This window comes from Perognathus longimembris, chromosome 20 (genome assembly GCF_023159225.1).
Source record: "Perognathus longimembris pacificus isolate PPM17 chromosome 20, ASM2315922v1, whole genome shotgun sequence".
Classification (NCBI taxonomy): Eukaryota; Metazoa; Chordata; class Mammalia; order Rodentia; family Heteromyidae; genus Perognathus; species Perognathus longimembris.
The window spans coordinates 17,662,346-17,682,836 of record NC_063180.1 but is presented as its reverse complement, the minus strand read 5'-3'; the positions used below and the strand labels follow the sequence as shown (position 1 = coordinate 17,682,836).

The 20,491-nt window shown below is 50.0% G+C and overlaps 1 protein-coding gene across 5 annotated transcripts in view; it reads right to left on the bottom strand.

Moving 5' to 3' along the window:
- The window catches only part of Ryr1 (ryanodine receptor 1), a 107,605-nt gene that overhangs the window by 21,099 nt on the left and 66,015 nt on the right, over positions 1-20,491 (bottom strand). The window contains exons 68-89 of one of the 5 annotated variants that reach the window (XM_048368619.1): positions 20,236-20,323; positions 20,026-20,118; positions 19,534-19,551; positions 18,211-18,381; positions 16,528-16,587; positions 16,137-16,274; positions 15,545-15,657; positions 15,250-15,346; positions 14,321-14,427; positions 14,136-14,187; positions 13,960-14,031; positions 12,350-12,449; positions 11,946-12,025; positions 11,765-11,841; positions 10,659-10,732; positions 10,017-10,034; positions 8,829-8,909; positions 6,871-6,959; positions 6,649-6,777; positions 6,457-6,561; positions 4,093-4,174; positions 2,359-2,546 (exon numbers count right to left, since the gene is read on the bottom strand). In XM_048368619.1, coding sequence (XP_048224576.1) covers positions 2,359-2,546; positions 4,093-4,174; positions 6,457-6,561; positions 6,649-6,777; positions 6,871-6,959; positions 8,829-8,909; positions 10,017-10,034; positions 10,659-10,732; positions 11,765-11,841; positions 11,946-12,025; positions 12,350-12,449; positions 13,960-14,031; positions 14,136-14,187; positions 14,321-14,427; positions 15,250-15,346; positions 15,545-15,657; positions 16,137-16,274; positions 16,528-16,587; positions 18,211-18,381; positions 19,534-19,551; positions 20,026-20,118; positions 20,236-20,323 — 2,032 coding nt within the window. The remainder of the gene's footprint in view (positions 1-2,358; positions 2,547-4,092; positions 4,175-6,456; positions 6,562-6,648; positions 6,778-6,870; positions 6,960-8,828; positions 8,910-10,016; positions 10,035-10,658; positions 10,733-11,764; positions 11,842-11,945; positions 12,026-12,349; positions 12,450-13,959; positions 14,032-14,135; positions 14,188-14,320; positions 14,428-15,249; positions 15,347-15,544; positions 15,658-16,136; positions 16,275-16,527; positions 16,588-18,210; positions 18,382-19,533; positions 19,552-20,025; positions 20,119-20,235; positions 20,324-20,491) is intronic. The other 4 variants (XM_048368620.1, XM_048368622.1, XM_048368621.1 and 1 more) reach the window with 4 other exon arrangements.

Below are 20,491 nucleotides of genomic sequence, written 5' to 3'. Positions count from 1 at the left end.
TAGCTGTTGAGCTATTGTAATCCACTGATAGGTTTATTCTAGACCTTTTTATGTTTAGTAGTTGTTTGGTTTTAGATACATAATGTAAAGTCGCTGACCCAAACATGTGGAAATACCATTTGAAAAGAAGTTTGTTGTTTTGCAGACCTGGTCTCTACTGTCCTCCTCCCTCCCTAACAGTCATATATCAAGGAGACCATGCCCCTTTGTTCTCTGTGTTGTAGGCTTGTCTCGCTCAACATTATTTGTTCAAGTTCTGACTATTTCCCTGGGAATACCAATATTTCACTATTTCTAATCGCTATGTAGTATTCCATTGTGTATAGGTACCACATTTTTTTTGAATCCATTCATCTGTAGTGGGGCACCTGGGTTGTTTCCATATTTTGGCTATTGTGAATTGTGCAGCGATAAACATGGATGTGCAGATGTCTTTATGATATCCCGAGACCTGCTGTTCAGGATAGATGCCTAGGAGTGGTATGGCTGGGTCATAGGGTATGTCTATGCTGAGCTTTTTGAGGAACCTCCATACTGTTCTCCAAAGTGGTTGTACTAATTTGCACTAACAGTGGAGAAGGGTTCCTCTTTCCCCGCATCCCCTCCAGCATTTGTTGTTGCCTGAGTTCCGAGTATAGGCCATTCTAACTGGGGTGATGTGATATCTCAGGGTTGTTTTTATTTGTGTTTCCTTTACTGCCAGGGATGTTGAACATTTCCTCATATGTTTCTTTGCCATTTTTATCTCTTCTCCTGTGAAGTCTCTCTTTAGCTCCTTTGCCAATTTAATAATTGGTTTCCTGAGTTTGGAGGGGGTTCGTTTTTTGAGTTCTTTGTAGATGACAGATATTAGGCCTTTGTCTGTTGCTGTGCTGGTGAAGATCCTTTCCCATATGGTTGGCTGTCTTTCTAGTATAGTGGCTATGTCTTTAGCTGACTGTGCTCTCTTCTTGAAGCATACCCTTTCCATAAGATATCACTGAGGCCTCTGAATACCAGCGCCGAACACCAGCTCCACCAGTGATTGTCAAGTCACCAACACCTAGCCCTAAGTTTTCTCCAGAATGTAGACTCGTTAATTAAAAAAAAATTATCAGGTATTCTATCCGTTGAATCAGGACCCCATCTCTTTCTGCTTCTGTTATAGGTCAGATCAGGTCTTGGCTCCAGCCAAGACTTGGGATCATGATTCTCTACCTCCGCCTCTTGACTAGCTGGAATTACAGATGTGAGTGACCCAAGTCCAGTCTCAGAATGTTGACTCTGCTAACACGCTAGCTGATGTCTCTTTGTAGATGCCTCCCCACAGTGGAAACCGCCCAGAGGGAACTTCTCATTGCCAGAGCCTCTGTGCTCCCACTCACCCATCTCAGGAACAGCAGCTCCGCCCACTTAAGTGCTTAAACTGAAAGCCTTGAGTCATCCATGATTCTGCTCTTTTGTCCCACCACCCACACCTGATTTCTCAGTAAATCTGTCAGCTCTGCTTCCAAAGTAGGTCCAGGAACTATCTATTTCTTCCCCCTGTTTTAGTCCCCATCCCACTTGGACTATGACAGTGATTTGCTTTGCCACAGGTTCCTGCCACATGACATCCTAGCTTTACTTGAGGCCTAAAAAAACAAAACAAAACAGGGCCAAGTGTTGAGCTATAAACTGTCATGAGTTGCTAGGCACCAGTGGCTCATGCCTGTCATCCTAGCTCCTCGGGATCTAAGGATCATGGTTCAAAGCCAGCCAGGCAGGAAAGTTGGTGAGACTTTAATCTCCAATAAACTACTCAGAAAAAGCTGGAAGTGGTGCTGTGGTTCAAGTGGTAGAGCACTAACCTGAGCAAAAGGAGCTCAGGAACAGCATCTGACTAGCATTTAAGCCCAAGAACAGGCAAATAATAATATAAAACATATATATATACACACACACACACATATATATATATATCTATGTATATAATAAGTTGAGCAGTTGTGCTCCAGCATGCACTCTTCTTGCCTATCAACCACAAGCCCACAAAGCCCTGGGACTAAGGGGCTATAGACAGAAATGGTTTTGCATTGTCACAGTAACAGAAAGGCCATTAATACAGATGATCACTGTTAGAACTATTGATAATGATTCTCATTTGCATTCATGTATTTCATCCTTCAAACAAACCCAGAAGGGTCTGGGGAGAATGTGCTCAGGGGTAGAGCACTTGCCTAGCACACCTGAGGCCCTGAGTTCAAGCCCCACCACTGTTTCATCCCATTGTACAGATAAGGAAAGTAAGGTTGGCAGAGAGGTCTCTCACTCATGTCAGCCAGCCAGGAGGTTGTGGGCAGAACTTGGCCACACACTGAGATCCTGTGCAGAACTCACCTTCTGGAAGTCCTTCTTAGAGATGAGACCCCGGGGGTCAGTGACGTAGTCCTGGAAGGCCTCAGAGCCCACGATGTCCTTGAGTTTCAGGAACATGTCAAAGAACTTGAGGATCATCTCCACATTGGACGAGGACTCCACGAGCATGTCTACCATCTGCCGGGCAATCATGCCATTCACCACGTTCCCTGTGGGAACTCCGGGTCAGTGAAGTCCAGCACAGCATCCTTTCTGGAGTCTGCTCGGGCCTGCCTTCTTTTTCCAGCTCAGAAACCAGCTGTGGCTTCCCGGGACCCACTATTGGGCTCACACCCCCAGACCAGCTCCTACATCTCCCTTGAGGGGTAGCTTCCTGATCTCTATCAGCCTACCTAGTGCCCACTTGCTCATTCTGTTTCTCTCCCTTCTTCTTCTTTTCCTGTCTGAAATCCTTTGGTTGTTGTGGTCATGGGTCTTGAACTCAATGCCTGAGTGCTGTCCCTGAGCAATCTGGCTCAAGGCTAGCACTCTGCCACTTTGAGCCACAGTGACACTTCCGGCTTTCTAGTGGTTCATTGGAGACAAGAGTCTCATGGACTTTCCTGTCTGAGCTGGCTTTGAACCGTGATCCTTGGATCTCAGTCTCCCGAGTAGCTAGAATGGCAAGTGTGAGCCACCAGCACCCAGCTGTCTTCTTGTTCTTTTGGCAATACTGGGGTTTGAGCTCAGGGCCTCACACTTGTTACGTAGACACTGGAGCTACTACCACACCCTCTAACTTTGCTTTCATTTGGTTTTTTTAGGTAAGGTCTATTCTCGTGTTGCTGTTGTTCAGGTTGGTCTCAGAACAGCTCTCCTTCCTTTGCCTCCAGATTACAGAGTGCCCTCTGCTGAAATTACAGATGTGTACCACCATGCCAAGCTGCCTACATCTTTAACTAGCTGGGGTAATCATCAATAAAGTGAGTGTAACTGTGAGTGTAGACATCATGCCTTGCACCATTTCATTACTACCCCGGAAGATAATGTGTGGGTGTTTGGTTTTACACATGAGGATCAGATTATGAAAATGACCCATTCCACATAGCTAGTAAATGGTGGGGAGAGGGAGGATTTGAACCCAGAGCTGTATGACCTCAGAGCTCACATACCTAAAACCTTTACTAGTACACAAAGGTCCTTAGATGGGCGTGAGGGAGGTGCAAAGCCAAGGGTAAGACAGTAGGGAGAGATGAGGACTGTGGAAACCTGGGATCCTATCTACCTTCTAGTTGGCTTGAAGCTCTAGCTTATTTTGGGGCCTATTCATTTTTTAATTTCAATTTCTTTTTTAATTTAATTTTATTGTCAAGGTGATGTACAGAGGGGTTACAGTTATATAATTAATTTCCTTCCCTTTTTTTTTTTTTTTTTGTCAATCCTGGAGCTTGAACTCAGGGCCTGGGTGCTGTCCCTGAGCTCTTCAGCTCAAAGCTAGAGCTGTGCCACTTCCGGTTTTCTGGTGGTTCACTGGCGATAAAGAGTCTCTTAAACTTTCCTATCTGGGCTGGCTTTGAACCGTGATCCCCAGATCTCAGCCTCCTGAGTAGCTAGGATGACAGGCGTGAGCCACTGCCGCCCGGCTCATTATTTTCTTAAGAGACAGAATCTCTCTGCAGAGCCCAGGCTGGCCTAAAGCTTGAGGGCCTTCTGATTCAGCCTTGTAAATGCTGGCATTACTGGGTACCCTATGCCCCACCCTAGGGTGTTGTTTACCTTCCAGTAGTGACAGCAGCATCACCACCATGTCCTTCTGTAGATCCAGCAGCTCCTTCAACAGCTCAATCTGGCTGGAGTCCTAGAGAGCCACAGCCCCGCTGTGTCAGGGTTGGGGTCTGCAGAGACACCGTCCCCCCTCCCAGCTGCTTCTCCTCCCCTACAGGTCTGAGACCAGCCGCTCTCTCCCCTCTTACCTCTGAGGGGACCCGAGTCCTGACATGTTCCTCGAAAGCAGGGGAGGGGGCAGAGATAAGGTTGTGGGGGGTGGGGGTGGCAGGATGTGTCAGGGACATTAGACCGGCAGAGGAGGAAGGAGAGACATGGGAGAGCAAATATTCAGGGCAGAGACAGAGACAAATGCTGAAGACAGAGACCCAGAACCGGGAAGGGATGAGCACCCAGAACAGGGCCTGCTCTGTGGTTCGGTGCTCCACATCCACAGATCATTGGATAAGTGAAGACTCTGGGTTCAGGAGCATGGCTGGGGAAGCAGCCACGGTGCTTTCTGGGAATAGAGGGGCACGTGGTGTCCCCTGCACAGTGCCTCGTGTAGGACGCATGGAACCCTCCACCCAAAGTTCCACCTCCTGCTATCTAAGTTGAGTCACATACAGTTGTTAATATGTGAGCACTGTTGACCCAAAGAGAGCTGGTTTCATATAGCTCCACCTGACACAAAATGGAGAAGGCAAAAGAAGAGACCAGCAAAGTGGCATGCAAAATTCCTTCCCTCCCACTAGCTTGGGGGGTTGCTAATTCTTTGCCAGTCTTGGGCCTTGGACTTAGGGCCTTAGCACTGTCGCTGGCTTCTTTTTGCTCAAGGCTAGCACTCTGCCACTTAAGCCGCAGCGCCACTTCTGGCCATTTTCTGTATATGTGGTGCTGGGGAATCGAACCGAGGGCTTCATGTATACGAAGCAAGCACTCTTGCCACTAGGCCATATCCCCAGCCCCAGGAGTTGCTAATTCCAATCCTAACACATTTTGCATGCTGAATCTAAGGTTCCGACATACCTGGATCTCCACAGGGAAGGGGTGCCTACCCATGAACCAATCTATCTTCTCACATAATCTCTCCATTTTCAGTGGGGTGCCCCTCACCCCTACTCTGAGTTGCCCTGGTTAACCCCATCTCCTGGCTCACAGGCCCAACTCTGGCCAATCAAGTGCATGAAGCTCACCGCACCTTCTGATTCTAGGGAAGGGTACATGGCTAGGCCTGGCCAATTAGGTTTTTGGGTTTTTTTTTTCTGGATATAATGATTGGTCTAGGAGCAGGCACATGACCCAACCAAGAGTCCAGTCAGAATTTCAGATTATTTTTCCGCTGGATCTCTCAGAAAAGAGTTAATAGGATGAATGGATGCCCGGTCACCAATTTTTCCAGTCTGTAAGCTTCTGCTTGAGAATAAAGCCAAATAAGACAGGGAGACATCTCTATTGATGTAATTCTGGGCCCCAGATCTGTGATATTAACTGATAAATTCATGTCCCCTAAGCCATAGCATCTAGTGCATTGTCTGAAGGACTGAGATGTCTATTTCCACCAGCTTTTTAAGATTGCATCTACAGCCACTTTAACTGACAATGAGGTACTGAGCTCTTATTTCAGCTCCTATCAAAGTCAGATAATAGGGTTTCTGGCAGTTTTTATGGTATCTCTGGATAAATTAGAAAGAAAAAAAAAAAAAAAAAAAGAAGAGCCCCCTACTCCAAGATGCTTTTTGTTGGGAAATGTGGAATACCTTACTGCCATCTGCTGTGCAACTTCTATACTACACCAATATATTTATGGTACGAGGGCTCCGTGCTGGGCGCTGACGTGTTCAGCATAATTGTATGTGACTATACGTAACAAACTTGAATTGTTGACTACACAAAAGCAGAACACATGGACAAAGCGCTTGCTAGGCACTGACAAAGACAGCAAAGACACAAGGGCAGCGGGAAAGGGGAAGCACAAAGAATCTGGTCCTTACATCATGGATGCCTGCTATGGGTGTCATCTGCCGCAGGCATAATAAAGAAGCAAACACTTCTTCAGTCCCCAGCCCTGATTTTAGAAACCCCGCCTCCTCCCATTTCAAGGCTGTGGGAACTTGAGAGATGACCTCATCAGAGAGAAAAGAATACTACCGGATACTAAAGGAGCTCTGACCAGGAGGGGTGGGAACCAGCACAAGAAGCTAATGGATGTATAGGTAGGAATCTAGATGATTGATAGGGGAAGAGTAAGGGGTGAGGTCACACAAAGCCAATCTAGAGGGAAGACAGACTTGACCAGGGGGCGGGAACGTGTTGGGAGAACTGGCCAATGGGACAGGAACTATTGGGCAGACAAAGAAGAGAGAGGCCACGAACCTGAGCAAGCTTCATCATCATGTGGGCAAACACATGTAGGAATCCTACCACAGCATCCCAGAGACGGCTATGTGCCAGGCTTTGCTGGTTCCCCGTGCAGGGGCCCTGGGGACAGAAGGAACTGTGAACCCAGGGCAGGGTGCTAGGTGGGAGACTGCTCCACCCTACCCCACCTCAGTGGGCGGGCCCTACCTGAATGTACTCAGTGAGGCTATTGAACACTTGTTTAGCCACCGACATAGCCTTGGAGAAATTTCTTTTCCCCTGTTCCTCAATGACATCTTTGCCTGAGTAATACCAGTAGAAATCACTGATGGACTCCTGTGGGGTGAGCGGGGTATAAGGAGTGCACAAGGATCCTCCCCGGCCCCCCCCCCCCATTCAGCTCACACCCAGGTGGTCTCACATCCTCACCTGCAACCGCAAGAGATAGTCCACTGTGCAAATGATGATGTTAATAGTAGTTGTGTTTCCTGTCTGTGTCCTAAGATAGTTCTGGAAATCTAAGGAGATGAAAAGGCATATATATTCACTGAGCACCTAATATGCTGGGAGAGATGGACATGAATCATTTATATTCATTTATGCAATAAATGTTTGTTGTTGGTTTTAGCCCAGCGCTGGTGGCTCCCAACTGTAATCCTAGCTACTCAGGAGGCTGAGACTAGAGGATCACATTTCAAAGCCAGCCTGGGCAGGAAAGTGTGTGAGACTTCTATCTCTAATAAACGACTCAGAAAAGGCTAGAAATGGAATGGCCTAGTGGCAAGAGAGCTTGCCTCAAAAGGCTAGAGGTGGTGCTGTGGCTCAAGTGCTAGCCTTGAGCACAAAGAGGCTCAGAGACAGTGCCCAGGCCCTGAATTCAAGCCCCAGGACTGACACACACACAAACAAAAAAAATTTTTGAGTAAAAAAAATTGATGTATACCAGGGGTACATAATCATTCATTTAGTAACTGTTTGCAAATGACTTACTATGTGTCAAAGGAGGCTAGAAATCATTTTTATATTTATCTGAAAATACTGTTGAGGGCCTACTATATGTCCTGTATTATGGTGGGACCAATTGCTTCTGTATTCATTTTTCCCCAATAATGTGTGTGTGTGTGTGTGTGTGTGTGTGTGTGTGTGAATCAAGGCTAATGCTCTAACACTTCTGCCACATCTCTACTTCTGGCTTCTTGCTGGTTCACTGGAGATAAGAGTCTCACGGACTTCCCTGCCTGGAATGGCTTTGAATTGTGATCCTCACATCTCAGCCTCAGGAAGAGCTAGGATTGCAGGTGTGAGCCACCAGCATCCAGCAGCAGTTAGATTTCTAATCAGCCCGATTTTGTCATGAACATTAATTTCCGGGATGTCTGTGGTTTCCCAAGCACCTGCTAAAGGCAACCGCAACTTTATGACTGCACATATTTGTTATAGGAAGTGGCATGGAGGAGAAGGTCTGTTGTATAGGATTTTGGTGGTTCCTTTAATGTTGTGAACTTTGGGTGTCACATGAGGTTATTTTTTCCCTTCAGCACTGTATTTAAGTAAACAGCTGTGTCATCTTTGATCTTGTTAAACTGGCAGAATCAGAGTAAAATTTTTTTTTCACAAAAAGTCTTGCATATATTAGAAAAGAATCTGAAGATCTTCCTCCTGACAAAACATTTCATACCACAAAAGAAATGAATCATTTTAAGCCGGGAAATGGTGGTTCATGCCTGTCATTCCAGCTACTTATAAGGGTTGAAGAGTTGAGGATTGCAGTTTGAAGTCAGCCTGGGCAGGAAAGTTGGTGAGGAAAGTTCCAACTAACTACCAAAAAGGCAGAAGTGGAGCTGTGGCCCAAATGGCAGAGGGTTATCCTTGAGTGAAAAAGTTAAGACACAAGCACTCAGGCTCTGGGCTCAAGCCCCAGTATTGGCGCACACACACACACACACACACACACACACACACACACACACCTCACTTTAAAACACCAGGAATTTTTTTTCCTTCTACAAATTCAAAATACAGAAGTCCACCCATATATTGAACTTTGGTGGGTGGAACCTAAGCCTTATGGGAAAATGAAATGAGATAAAAGGCCTATTTGGGCAAATAAGATATTTTTGGCCACATCGTATTTTGGCACCTTGCCTTTGGGAAACTACTTGGCCAGAGTAGTTGAGTGAAGGGAAGCAGCGAAATCCCCCACATCCCAATGAAGATTTTGGAAGGGAGGTAGACTGAGGCTGGACAAGGCCAGGGTGGATGATGGGACCAGCACTGACACGGGGAGGAGAACTGGAAAGCAATTCGGGCAAGCTTGGCAGAAGCCTTGCCCTCCCCACCTCCAAGGCCTTGGTATCCTCTCCACCCCGCCCACCCCTGGTCCTCACCGTTGTTATGTCCCTCACAGAGCAGCTGCAGGAACCGGAAGAGGTCTTGTGTGAATTCATCATCAGCCATGACCTTCTCTCCTGGGTAGGAGGGAGGGGACAGGGCCCAGGAGGGATCAGATGTGCCAGGACACAAGCACACACATGCACACACAGCGCATACACACTGCACACACATGCACGAAGTATGGAGGTGCTGGGAAGAGCAACCACTAAACTTCAAAGACACTGTGAGGGCCATGGGCATCCCTGACACCAGCAGATCTTGACTTCAGAGCCCACGAGATCAACAGATGGGGATCTGAGGGGCCCTTTAGTCATGAAGCTGGGGGCCCCAAGTGTCTTTCTACAGCATCAGTGCCCCTTTGATGTCACCACTTGTGTGACATAATGTCTGACCTGGCAGACATTCAAGCAGCTGATATGCCCTCGCCCCCGACCCCCCCCCCCCCGGGCTGCAGCAGTTAATGGATTACAGAGGTTTGGGTCACTTTCACACAAAGGCTCTGAGCAGGAGAGAAAAGGATTGGGCTGGGATAAGAGAGAGAGGGACTGAAAGCTAGCCAACTGGCCCAGATGCCTCAAAAGCAGCCAATCCAGGAGAAGCAGAGGGGAGATATATCAATACGGTCTAATCAGAATGGGCATCTGAAAGAAGCCAATCATGGTGGGCTGTAAGGGAGAAGGCGAGGTCATAAATGGGCCAATCAGAGCAGGCGCAGGGGAGGCAGGCGCGCACCAATCAGAATGGATGCTTGGAGGCAACCAACCTGACTGGTGGATAGAAAAACCGCTGACCAATCAATCTGCGGTTGGGACGCAGCGCGCAGAGAAGGTGGGAATGGAGGATGGGGGTCACCCCACCCTGGGACTGTGGATCTGGGTTTAGAAGGCCTAAAATATCCAGCTGTAAAGGGACTTTTTGTAGCCTTTTATAACTTCTGTTTTACACATGGGGAAACTGAGGCTTAGGGACGCTAAGAGACTTTAGCCCCACTTGCGATCAGAATCTCTTTATCTTGGGACTCCTGATCTCAAAGCTTTCCACAGTCATGGTGCCCTCCAGCGGAGGGTTCCTCCCCTCTCGGATTTCCCAGATCCTCAGCCCCCTGGGTAGAGGGGGAAGTTGGGAGTTAGAAGAGGAGGGATGGCAGCAGCACAGCACAGGGGAAATGGGAGGGGAATTACCGTTCTGGCGATTGATGACTGAGGCAGCCAACAGGATGGGAGGAGGAAGCAGGAGGGAAAAAGAAAGACAGAGACAGCAAAACACACGGTGACAGTCAGTGACAAGGACACAGGACATACAGAGAGGAACAGCCCCAGACAGAAAGACAGCCAGAGAGAGACAGAGGGGAGCAGGGGAGCAAGTGAAAGAGTAGGAAGTGAAGGCCAAAGCCAAGGAAGAGGGAGAAGAGAGAAGAGAAAGAGGACAGGGAGAGGAGGAGAGCAGGAAGCGAGGATCAGGGTGGAAATGTTAAGACACGTCAAAACACAGCAAAGAGGAGACTAATTAACCCAGATTAGGGACATTAATGAGAGAACAGCAACCAGGGCATGAGACTGGGGCACGTGGAGGGCGGGGGTCCATGTGGTGACGAGTGAGAGAACACAGGACAAATGACACCCAAGGTGGCACCCATGGGGAAGGAGATCCTGAGGAATGGGGGGAAGGGGTGGCGGGACTTGGATCCACACACAGGAAGAAGGGGAGGGAGTTCTTGGGAAGGGGGTGCCTTGGGGGAGGGGAGCCCTGGGCAGTGGTGGTGGAGGGGAAAGAAGGTCCTGAGGAAGGTCATTGTCATTGTCCCCAGGGGAATAGGGTCTCACCAGTGCCATCCTCATTCACCATGCCCAGCCCCTCTGCCTTGTTCTGCCTCTCAAAGGCATTGAGGTCCAGGACACTGAGGAGAGAGAAAGATGAGAGAGACGACATGAGATCTCTGCCCCCCCCCCAATTCTAGGACCTGGAATGCCACAGTGTGTCCCCAGGAATCAAGAGGAGAGCTGATTACTGCTGGCTTATGCATGTCAACCTAAGTACTCAGGAGGCTGAGATCTGACGATCAAGGTTCCAAGCCAACCCGGACAGAAAAGTCCATGAGGCTCTTATCTCCAAATAACCAGCAAAAAACTAGAAGTGGAGGTATGGCTCAAGTGGTAGAGAACCAGCTTTGACAGAAAAAGCCAAGTGAGAGACTGAGGCCCTTAAATTCAAGCTGCAATACTGACACACACGCACACACACACACACACACACACACACGCAGAAATTAGTAGTTAACAGAAGCAATGGTAGTTAGCAGAGCCTCCCCGCTCCAGATCTATGAAGGAAGGCAGGGCTGGGATAAAGCACCTGTCAGCTGAACTGGAGGAAGTAGAAATTACCAACTAGCAAAAGCAACAGAAGGATGGGCAGAAGTCAATTAATAGCAGGAGGTACAGAAAGGGCCATCAGAGAAAGCCCAAATACCCTTGAGTTGCCAACAGCCACTTGGTTCTACTATGTGGAATCCATAATATATATATATATATATTTTAAATTTTTTTTGTCAGTCATGGGGCCTGGGTGTTGTCCCTGAGCGCTTCAGCTCAAGGCTAGCACTCTACCACTTGAGCCACAGTGCCACTTTCAGTTTTCTGGTGGTTAATTGGAGATAAAAGCCAGCCTGGGCTGCCTTTGAACCTCAATCTTCATATCTCAGCCACCTGAGTAGCTAGGATTACAGGCATGAGCCACTGGTGACCAGTTTATATTCTATTGCTTTCTCTTTCCCAGACCCACATTAATCCTTAGGATCCTTAGGATCCCTGACGTTTGAGCTTCCCTTCCCCTGACCCAAGACAGCAGAATTAGAACTGGAAGTGGTACCAGAGGCAAGGGCACACTGCCACAATCAGCAGGACTGAACAAGGAGAAGCATATTAGACTCCACCTGCATGTTTGCATGAGCGCCTGTATGCTCTGGAAGAAGCCCACTTCCTTCTTATCCTTTAGGTAGTCCAGCATTTTCTGCAGAGGAAGGGAGTGACATGGAGGAGGAATCAGAAGTCAGGGAAGTGGGCAGCTCCCACCTCCCTGTGCCCTCCTCCCAAGTCCCCTTGCCCCTCTGGTACCTGCTGCACCTCAGCATTGCCTCCATTAAGGATGGAGATGCCCAACTTCAGGGTGGAGGACACCATGGAGCCTGTTTCTCCTGCAGGGAGCAGAGGGGATCAAAAGCAGTTCCTCCGATTGGCTGTTACCACTCAGCAGAAAGCAGCCATCCCAGAGATGGGGATGGGGGGGGATCGAGGGGTGATCAGGCAGAGGTGGTCATGACTCTAAGGTGGGGGAGAAAATTATAAGACAAGGTGTGCCAAGAGAATTTACAAAGGCTGAGAGTATGGGTGCAACTGGAGCCAGGCCATGGTGGCAACGTGTGCCTTCTGAGTTTACATGGAATGGGGACCCTGGAGAAAGGAAGCATGGGGCGGGAGGCATCTCAGAGGAACAGATTGCACATGGCACAGACAGGCACCTTTGCAGGCACTGATCATCTGTAGTACCATCTCAGCAGCCCCTCGGTTGTGCAGCCGTGACTGCTGGTACAACAGCCTCTGCTTCTCCATCTCCTTCTCCTGGGGTAGAAAGCAGGCCATGGGGCCTCATGAGTCAAGCCTGTCTCCTCACAGACGCAACCCTCACCCGCCCTGGGCCTGCCACTTTCAGAAAGCACTCCCTTTCAATCATGAACTCTTCCTGTCCCTGGGGGCTGTCTTTCACTTGTACCCTGTACTTAAGCACCAGGTCTAGCATGGAGGGAGGGCTATACAGATCAAGCTGGGCATGGGGCAGCCTTAACTTGGGCCCCATGAGCTGCCTCCTCCTCCTCCTCCTCCTCCTCCTCCTCCTCCTCCTCCTCCTCCTCCTCCTCCTCCTCCTCCTCCTCCTCCTCCTCCTCTTCCTCCTTCTCCTCCTCCTCCTCTTCCTTCTCCTCTTCCTCCTCCTCCTCTTCCTTCTCCTCTTCCTCCTCTTCCTCTTCCTCCTCCTCCTTTTTCTCTGGTTCTGGGGCTCAAATTCTGGGCTTGTGTGCTGTTCCTGAGTTTCTTTTTGCTCAAGACTAGTGCTCTACCACTTGAGCCACAGCACCACTTCTGGATTTTTCTGTGATTATTTGGATATATGAGTCTCAGGGATGGGCTTTCCTGCCTGGGCTGGCTTTGAACCATAATCCTCAGCCTCCTGAGTAGTTAGGCATGAGTCACAGGTGCCTGGCACCATGAGCTTCTAAGGTGTCAGGGGGCTAGCACACAGGCTGCCTGTAAACTTGGATGTGGCAGACAGCTACAAGGTCATGTTCATTTCCTTCTAAGGGAAATGTAGCATTTCTTTCCACTGTAGAGGAAGTGATTAATCAGAGTTGCTGTGACTTTGTCACCAAGTCCCAAATGTTTGCACATGGCAAGATCGAGGCTGAAAATGTCAAGTATGCAGAGCCACTGTTAGAGTGATATTGGGTAGTAAAACTACAGAAAATATTGAGTCACAAAGTTGGTTTCCAATTTTTTTTCTTGATACCAGTACTAGGGCTTGAACTCAGGACCTAGGCACGATTCTTTAGCTTTTTGCTTTTTGAGCACCGTCCCTGGCTTCTTTTTGCTTGAGGCTAGCACTATACCTCTTGAGTCACAGCACCACTTCTGGCTTTTTCTATATATGTGGTGCTGAGGAATCGAACCCAGGGCTTCATGCATGCTAGGCAAGCACTCTACTGCTAAACCACATTCCCAGCCACTGTTTTTTGTTTTTTTTTTTTAAGTTTTGTGAGTGTCTCACTATATAGGCCAGGATGACCTCCATCCAACTTGTGATCCTCCTGCTTCAGCCAATTGAGCATTGGCTTCCTCCCCCTTTAAGAAGCCCTCTCTGATTTCTTTCCCCTAGGCTGGTCCATGCACTGAGCTACTTGAGCCGGTCTCACTTTGGCTCAACCTCTGTGTCTGTGCCTCCTCCAATCCCATGATGACTACCCTGTGCTGTGACTGCTTGGGCCTCTGTCTCCCAGCGGCTGACATTGAATGGATAGGAACTCACTGACATTGGTGTGCCCTAACCCTGGTCCTCCAGAAACTCCTGGTCCCAACCTACCTCAAAAGACACCTCAGCCTCTTCTTCTCCTTCTGCTTCACCATTCTCCCCTCCCTCCTCCAGGTGGCAGCTCTGGGGAGTGACATGGATTAATGGTGATAAGGAATGAAGGAGATACCCCATCTGTCCACCTTAGGCTCTTTCAGGGGCTGAGTACGGCAGGGGCAGAACCTCACCTTGGCCATAATGTCCGCATATGCCATGTATAGGTAATCCTCATCTAGTTTGCTGAGGAAGTAAGTAGAAAGAGATGGTTAGGACCCAGGGAAACAACGCCCCCCGACCCCCAGTCTTATCACAGTTTCCTGATTGCCTTTGGAAAAGAGTCAACCCAGAACCTAAGACTAGAAAAGGTCCTCACCTCTTTTCAGTCAGAGCAGTGCGGCTAAAGTGCAGGACCAACTGGTGCAGGGGGTCTGGCTTCTTCTCCTCTACTTCTTCCTCCTCTTCCTCCTGCTCCCCAGCTTTCTGAAAGAAGAGGATGGAGCTTAGGGGAGAGCTTCCTGGGGTACCCTCTAGTCTTCTCTCATAGCTTTGCTGAGCTGGAGGGTTCTTTTCCCCTCTTCTCCTATATCCTGGTGCTACTCAATACAAAGCTCCCATTTGTATTCTCTCTCCATTCCCACCTTATTTATTTATTTTGGTAATACTGGGATTTGAACTCAGGGTCTCACACTCTTACCTCCTGAGTCACATTCTTGAACACCACTTGAGTCACATCTTAGTTTTTCAGCCTTAGTTGTTTTTCAGATTGGGCCTCACATTTTTACAGGCTTGGATTTGGCTCTTTCTACTTATGTTTCCCATGTCACTCGGATGATGGGCATACTCTGCAATGCCCAGTTTTATTGGTTGAGATGAGATCTAACTTTGTGCAGGGCTTAGGGATCGAGAGGGTGGCCTCAAAACAGGATCCTAAGCCAGGTGCCAGTGACTCACACCTGTCACCCCAGCTATTCAGGAGGCTGAGATCTGAGGATCATGGTTCAAAGCCAGCCTGGGCAGGAAAGTCCCCATGAGACTCTTATCTCCAGTTAACAACCCCAAAATGGGAAGTGGTGCTGTGGCTGAAAGTAGTAGAGCACTAGCCTTGAGCAAAAATGCTCAGGGACAGTGCCCAAGCCCTGAGTTCAAGCCCCACAACCGATCAAAACAAAAACACGCCATCCTACCCATTGTATAGTTGGTATTACAGGCATGAACCCCCAATTCCAGCTTCGTACCTCTTAATGTGGAGGGTGCCCTTGCCCCCTCCTTGCCCCCACCTCCCCAGGCATCCCCACAACTCACCGAAAGATCATCTATCATGCGGTCCTCAAAACTGTGGTCCTCAGTCAGGATCCACGAGGCCTTGTAGCTCTCCAAGAACATGTTACATGCCCGGTGTCTGCAGGGAAGAAGTCTGAGTGTCACTGAGACACCCCCACCCCTCCTCTTCCACAGTCCCCTGTCTCCCACACATCCCACCCCCACATGCCACCCTCAACCCTCTCCACACACACCCCCACACCTAACATGGCACTCCTGGCTCCCAGATTCCTTCCCCCACAGGGGCCCTCTGTGTCCCTCCTCCTTGTGGGCTTACGTGGGCAGGTTGTATAGCGGTGTCATGCGGAAACAGGCCACGACTGCCCGCCGACGCTGTTTGGACAAGAGCTTGTGCCACACTGCCTTCTTGGACTTGTAGGGGTGCTCGGTCTGGAGGGGAGAGGTCAGCTTGTTATGTCCCAGGCTTTGCCCCACTTCCAGGCCTGGCTGAAACTACCCATGTGAACCTAGGTCTACAGACAGTACTGACTTACCCTCCCTGTGCAAGGAATATCTCTACAAAGTCCAGCTTCCAGCCCCGCCTCTAGAGCTAAATTTCCATCTTCAGCCCCATCTCCAGATTCAAGGTATCTTCTTCCAGTAGGCCCCATCCCTAAGTCCCAAAGTTCAATGTCTCCTTCTAGCTCTAGTCCTGCTGCTACTGAATGCCAAATGAAACACTAGGTCCTTCCCACAGAGCCAAATTTGCAGCCTAGGCCCTGCCTCATGACACGTTGGAGGCTCCATCTGAGGCCCCACCCACAGGCAAAAAGCTTCACCTGTAGGTTCCACTCACAAGCCCAAGGCCAGCTCAAGCCCTGCCCACAGACCTGCCACTCAGCAGCAAGAACTCTGGGGGCCCCACCCACCTGCTCCAAGTGGTAGAGAACTGCAGACACTTCCTGGACTCTGCGTACAATTTTCTCAGGGTCATCAGCATCCTCCTCCCGGCCTGGGAGGCCCCGATACAGGGCCATCTGCCAGCGTAGAGATGGGGAGCCTTCGACCTGAGGTGGGGAGGTAGGGCACAAGGCATGCGCCATGAGGGATCTCTGTGCTTAGTTCATATCCTCCAATCCCAGTGTCGCCCTCCCCAGCTGTGTGTCCCATTTCCACTGCCAAGTTTCCATAGAGGGGCGCCATTAAGGGTCCTTCTTCTAAGGCCTAGTAGACAGAAATGCTGGGAGCATTTGCTATCATTGTGGTTATTCTCCCGGCCCACACTCCCCCCGCCCCCCAGCGGCAGATGAAAAGACATACCTTTCCCTGCAGGTTGAGGTTGTTTTGTAGGAATTCTCGGACCTCCTCATCTGTGTCTTTCTGGAAAGACATTGACCCATTGGGTCCCTTGAGGTCCCAGCTTCCTCTTCAGCCCACAGCCCTTTTCCCTCTAGACCCACCATCCCAGGACCTACTGAGGGATTGTGTGTGTGTGGAGGGGGGGAGGACCCAAAGGTGAGCAGTGGTCAGAGAAGAGTGTTTGACTGGCAAGGGAGTCACAGAGGCAGCCTGAAAGGATAGAAGGGATTGACCAACTTCTTAGGGGCCTGGCAGGACTGATGGGGAGACACAACACATCATCAAAGGTCAAATAAGAGGAAAGAGATTATCATGGGGCATAGGGGTAAGAGGGTACAAAGAAAGTCAGGAAGGGTTTTTTTTTTGGGGGGGAGGGGAGGCCTATGAAGGGAATCAGCAAGGTTAGCAGAGATCACAAGTGATTGGGAAGGTCAACCAAGCCACTGGTTCGGGAGCCCAGGGAGGGGTCAATAGGGTGGAAGTTTCTTAAGGCCAAAGACCAAAGCAAGTGGCTGTGGGATCCTGGAGGATGCAAGACTCAACAGATCCTGGAGAAGAGGCCTTTGGAGTCTCAGGAAAGGGGTCCTTGTGATCTTTAGGGCTCCAGAAGTGTCAGTAAGTTCAGGTGCTTAGCAGAGGCCTGAAGGGGAGGGGATATCTAGGGAGAGTCTAGGGGGGTTCCTGAGGTTGTGTCATATAAAAGGTTAAGTGGGGGGTGGTCTTAGGAGGCCCATTTGGGGTCTCAGAAGGCTTAGGGAGTTGGGTCAGTTGATCCCCAGAATCTTTGAGACCTCAGAGATTTGGGTATGGTTTTGTGGGAAGGATAGTCAGGATTCTGGGGAGGGAGGGCTACTTAGGACCACAGGGGCTCAGGAGGCCCCTGAAAGTCCTTGGGGGGAGGGCTCATCTGGTGTCAATAGAATCTAATGAAACAGGGTCTTAGTGACAAGAGAGTAAACTAGAGGGAAGGGAAGGCTTGGTGGGAGCTCAGATGTTCATTTCTGACAGTACTGGGTGGTGTGTGTGTGTGTGTGTGTGTGTGTGTGTGTGTGTGTGTGTGTGTGACAGGTCACAGAATGCTCAGTGGGCCCCAAGAGATTTGGGAGATCCTTATGGTCTTGGAGGATTCAGAGGAGGATCCGGGGCTCAGCAGCTTTAGCAGGTGATATTAGGGGGGTCCTGTAATATGACTGACGGGTCTCAGAGTCCTCACAGGTCTTACTTAGGTTTCTGGTTTTACTGGGCCTCAGTTAGGTTCCTTCAGTCTGCAGGGCTCTGAGAATATCGTTTTGTATGTGTATGTATGTTGGTCCTGGGGCTTGAACTCAGAACTTTTGTGCTCAAGGCTAGTGCTGTACCACGTGAGCCACAGCTCCATGTCTGGCCTTTTGTTGGCTTCACGGACTTTCCTGTCCAGGCTGGCTTCAAACCACGATCCTCAGATCTCAGCCTCCCGAGTAGCTGGGATTACAGGCATGATCCAGTGGCACCCCAATTCTGAAAATACCTTAAGTTCCAGGTATCCCAAAGGGCACAGGGTTCGAGTTTATGGAGGAGGACTTAGTGGGGCCCTAGAGGAGGGCCTTCAGGGGTTCCAAGGGATCCCAGGGGTTCACTAGGTGCTGGGTGGGGATGGGAAATCACCAGGGCATAGCGAGCCTTGGCCAGCCCAATGAGGTCCTGGTCAGTGGGGGCACACATGTTCAGGCCAATGGGCAGCATCTTCTTGAGCGTAGCCACGATCAGCGAGGTCTGCACAGAATACCGGTCCCCGCGGCGCTTCTTCTTGGTACGTTCCTGGTCCGAGCCACCTGACTATGAGGACGTAGTGCTCAGTGCCTGCTCACTTGTCTACTCCCTGCCTCAGTTTCAAACTGGTAGCCAAATCAGCCTGGCTGCAGGCATCCTCCTCCCAACCCCCAATGGCCCCGACCTCAAGCTACAAGTCTACTCCCACCCCAATCCCAGCCCCGTGCCTCACATGACCAATTTATAACCCAAACCCTTCCAAATGTCTCCCAAGTTGCTGAGCCTTTCTCCACCTCGGATGGCCCTCTCCCAGAATCCCTTACAAGGTGCCAGTACATTCCACCCCACCATTTCCAACATGCACAACTTCACACTTCATGTCCCAAGAGCAAGTTCCCAAGAGTCAAATAAAGATGCAGCCCCACCCAAGAGTCCCAAGAAATTGGAGAAGTTGGGAGCAAAAAAAGAGAGAGCCACTGAGAGATGACAGACAAAGAGATACAAGAGACAGAAGATGCAGGAGGAATATAGAAAGATCTGGAAGCAGGAACAACAGATGTTCTGGAGTCTTGAGTTGCCCCAAGTCATGCCAACAAGAAGCCCTGGTGACAAGCTACGGCCAGAACTCCATCCATGGCAGCTGGCCATACTAGAGCAGGACCCAAGTGCCAGGCACTCCTGAAGGCTACCCATGCAGCATAGCATCGCGTTCTCAGAGTCCTGGGCCTCAGGGCCACTGGCTGGGTGTCATCAGACATGGATGACACTTTGCCAAGGTCACACCGACAACCCCAAGATTCTACCTGAGTCCATCCCATTCCACGCCTTACACCAGAGCATGGCCACAGAGCTGCCATCTCAGCCATGCCCCTGTCCCTCCCCTCGCCCTTCGACCTCAGCCCATGATGCTTGAGGGAAAGCTGAGGCTGCTTTTTTTTTTTTTTTTTTTTTGGTAACAAAAACCAAAAAAAAAAAAAAGAAAAAGAAAAAGAAAAGATAAATCAACAAATCACCAAAAGCCAAGAGTTGGGAAGGGAGGAAATGGTTGGGGTGGAGGAAGGAGGAAGAGAAGAAGGAAGAGACTGGGCACTAAGTACAAAGGGTGGGGGAAGAAGGAGGGGGAGTTCTGGGGGAGGGAGTGGGAGGGCCTCGTGGGGGAAAAGGGGAAGGGGATTAGCCAAGAGCCATGCAGAAGAAGATTCCAGATGTGGGGCTGACCTGTACATCTCCCGCCTGCTTCACCGGGTTGCAGACAGAGACAAGAAGGGTTACCCTGGCCCCACAGAGAACCCCAGGCCCACCTCCAAACTGTTAACACCCCCAGTTAATCTACCCCACCCTGCTATCCCTCTTTTCACTGGGCATATCAGACCTTGGGTAGGGGAAGGTGGGCTTGTTTTTTATGCCCCGCCCCCAATTTTGAGGAGGATGGGAGTGAGGAGAGGATGGGCAAGGGAGGCTATGGGGTAATGGAGAGAAGAGGAAAGAATGGGGAGTGGGAAATGGGGAGGAGGAGGGAGATGGGGGCCAGGGAGGAGGGAGATGAGGAAGGACATGGGGAGGCAGAGGATGGAAGGGGGGGGTGATGAGGAGGAGGAAGTAGGGCAAGGGGCAAGAAAAGGCTCTCTGAGGGACACAGGGACTATAGTACAGGACAGGCAGCTCTTCCCCCCTGCTAGGTCCTCTTCCCCAAACAAAGCCAATCCCTACCTTGGCCATTTTGCTCTTGTTGTCAGCAGTCAGAAAGGACATGTTGTTGATCTCATTCTGGACCACAAAGTTCTGCTCCTCACGCTTAAAGTTCTGGTAGAAAAAGCAAACTTGAGGATCAGTGAGTCGGGGAGATCAAGACAGAGCTCTGCTCACTGAGAGCACAGTTACTGGCTAAGGGAAAAGCCAGCAGTGTGGGTGGGAACTCACGTGGGACTTGGACCAATAGATGAAGATCTCGCCCACCATTCTGAACAGCTCCTCCGCATTGGGATTGGGCTCCGTCAGCCAGTGCGCCCTGAGGTGGGAGAAGGGGTTGCCGAGGGGGGCCTGGGATTCCCAGAGAAGAGGGCCCACTTAGAGGAGGAAGGTCCAAGGAGCAGTAGCAGCCAGGCGCCAGTGACTCATGTCTGCCATCTTAGCTACTCAGGAGGCTGAGATCTGAGGATCCAGGATGGAAGCCAGC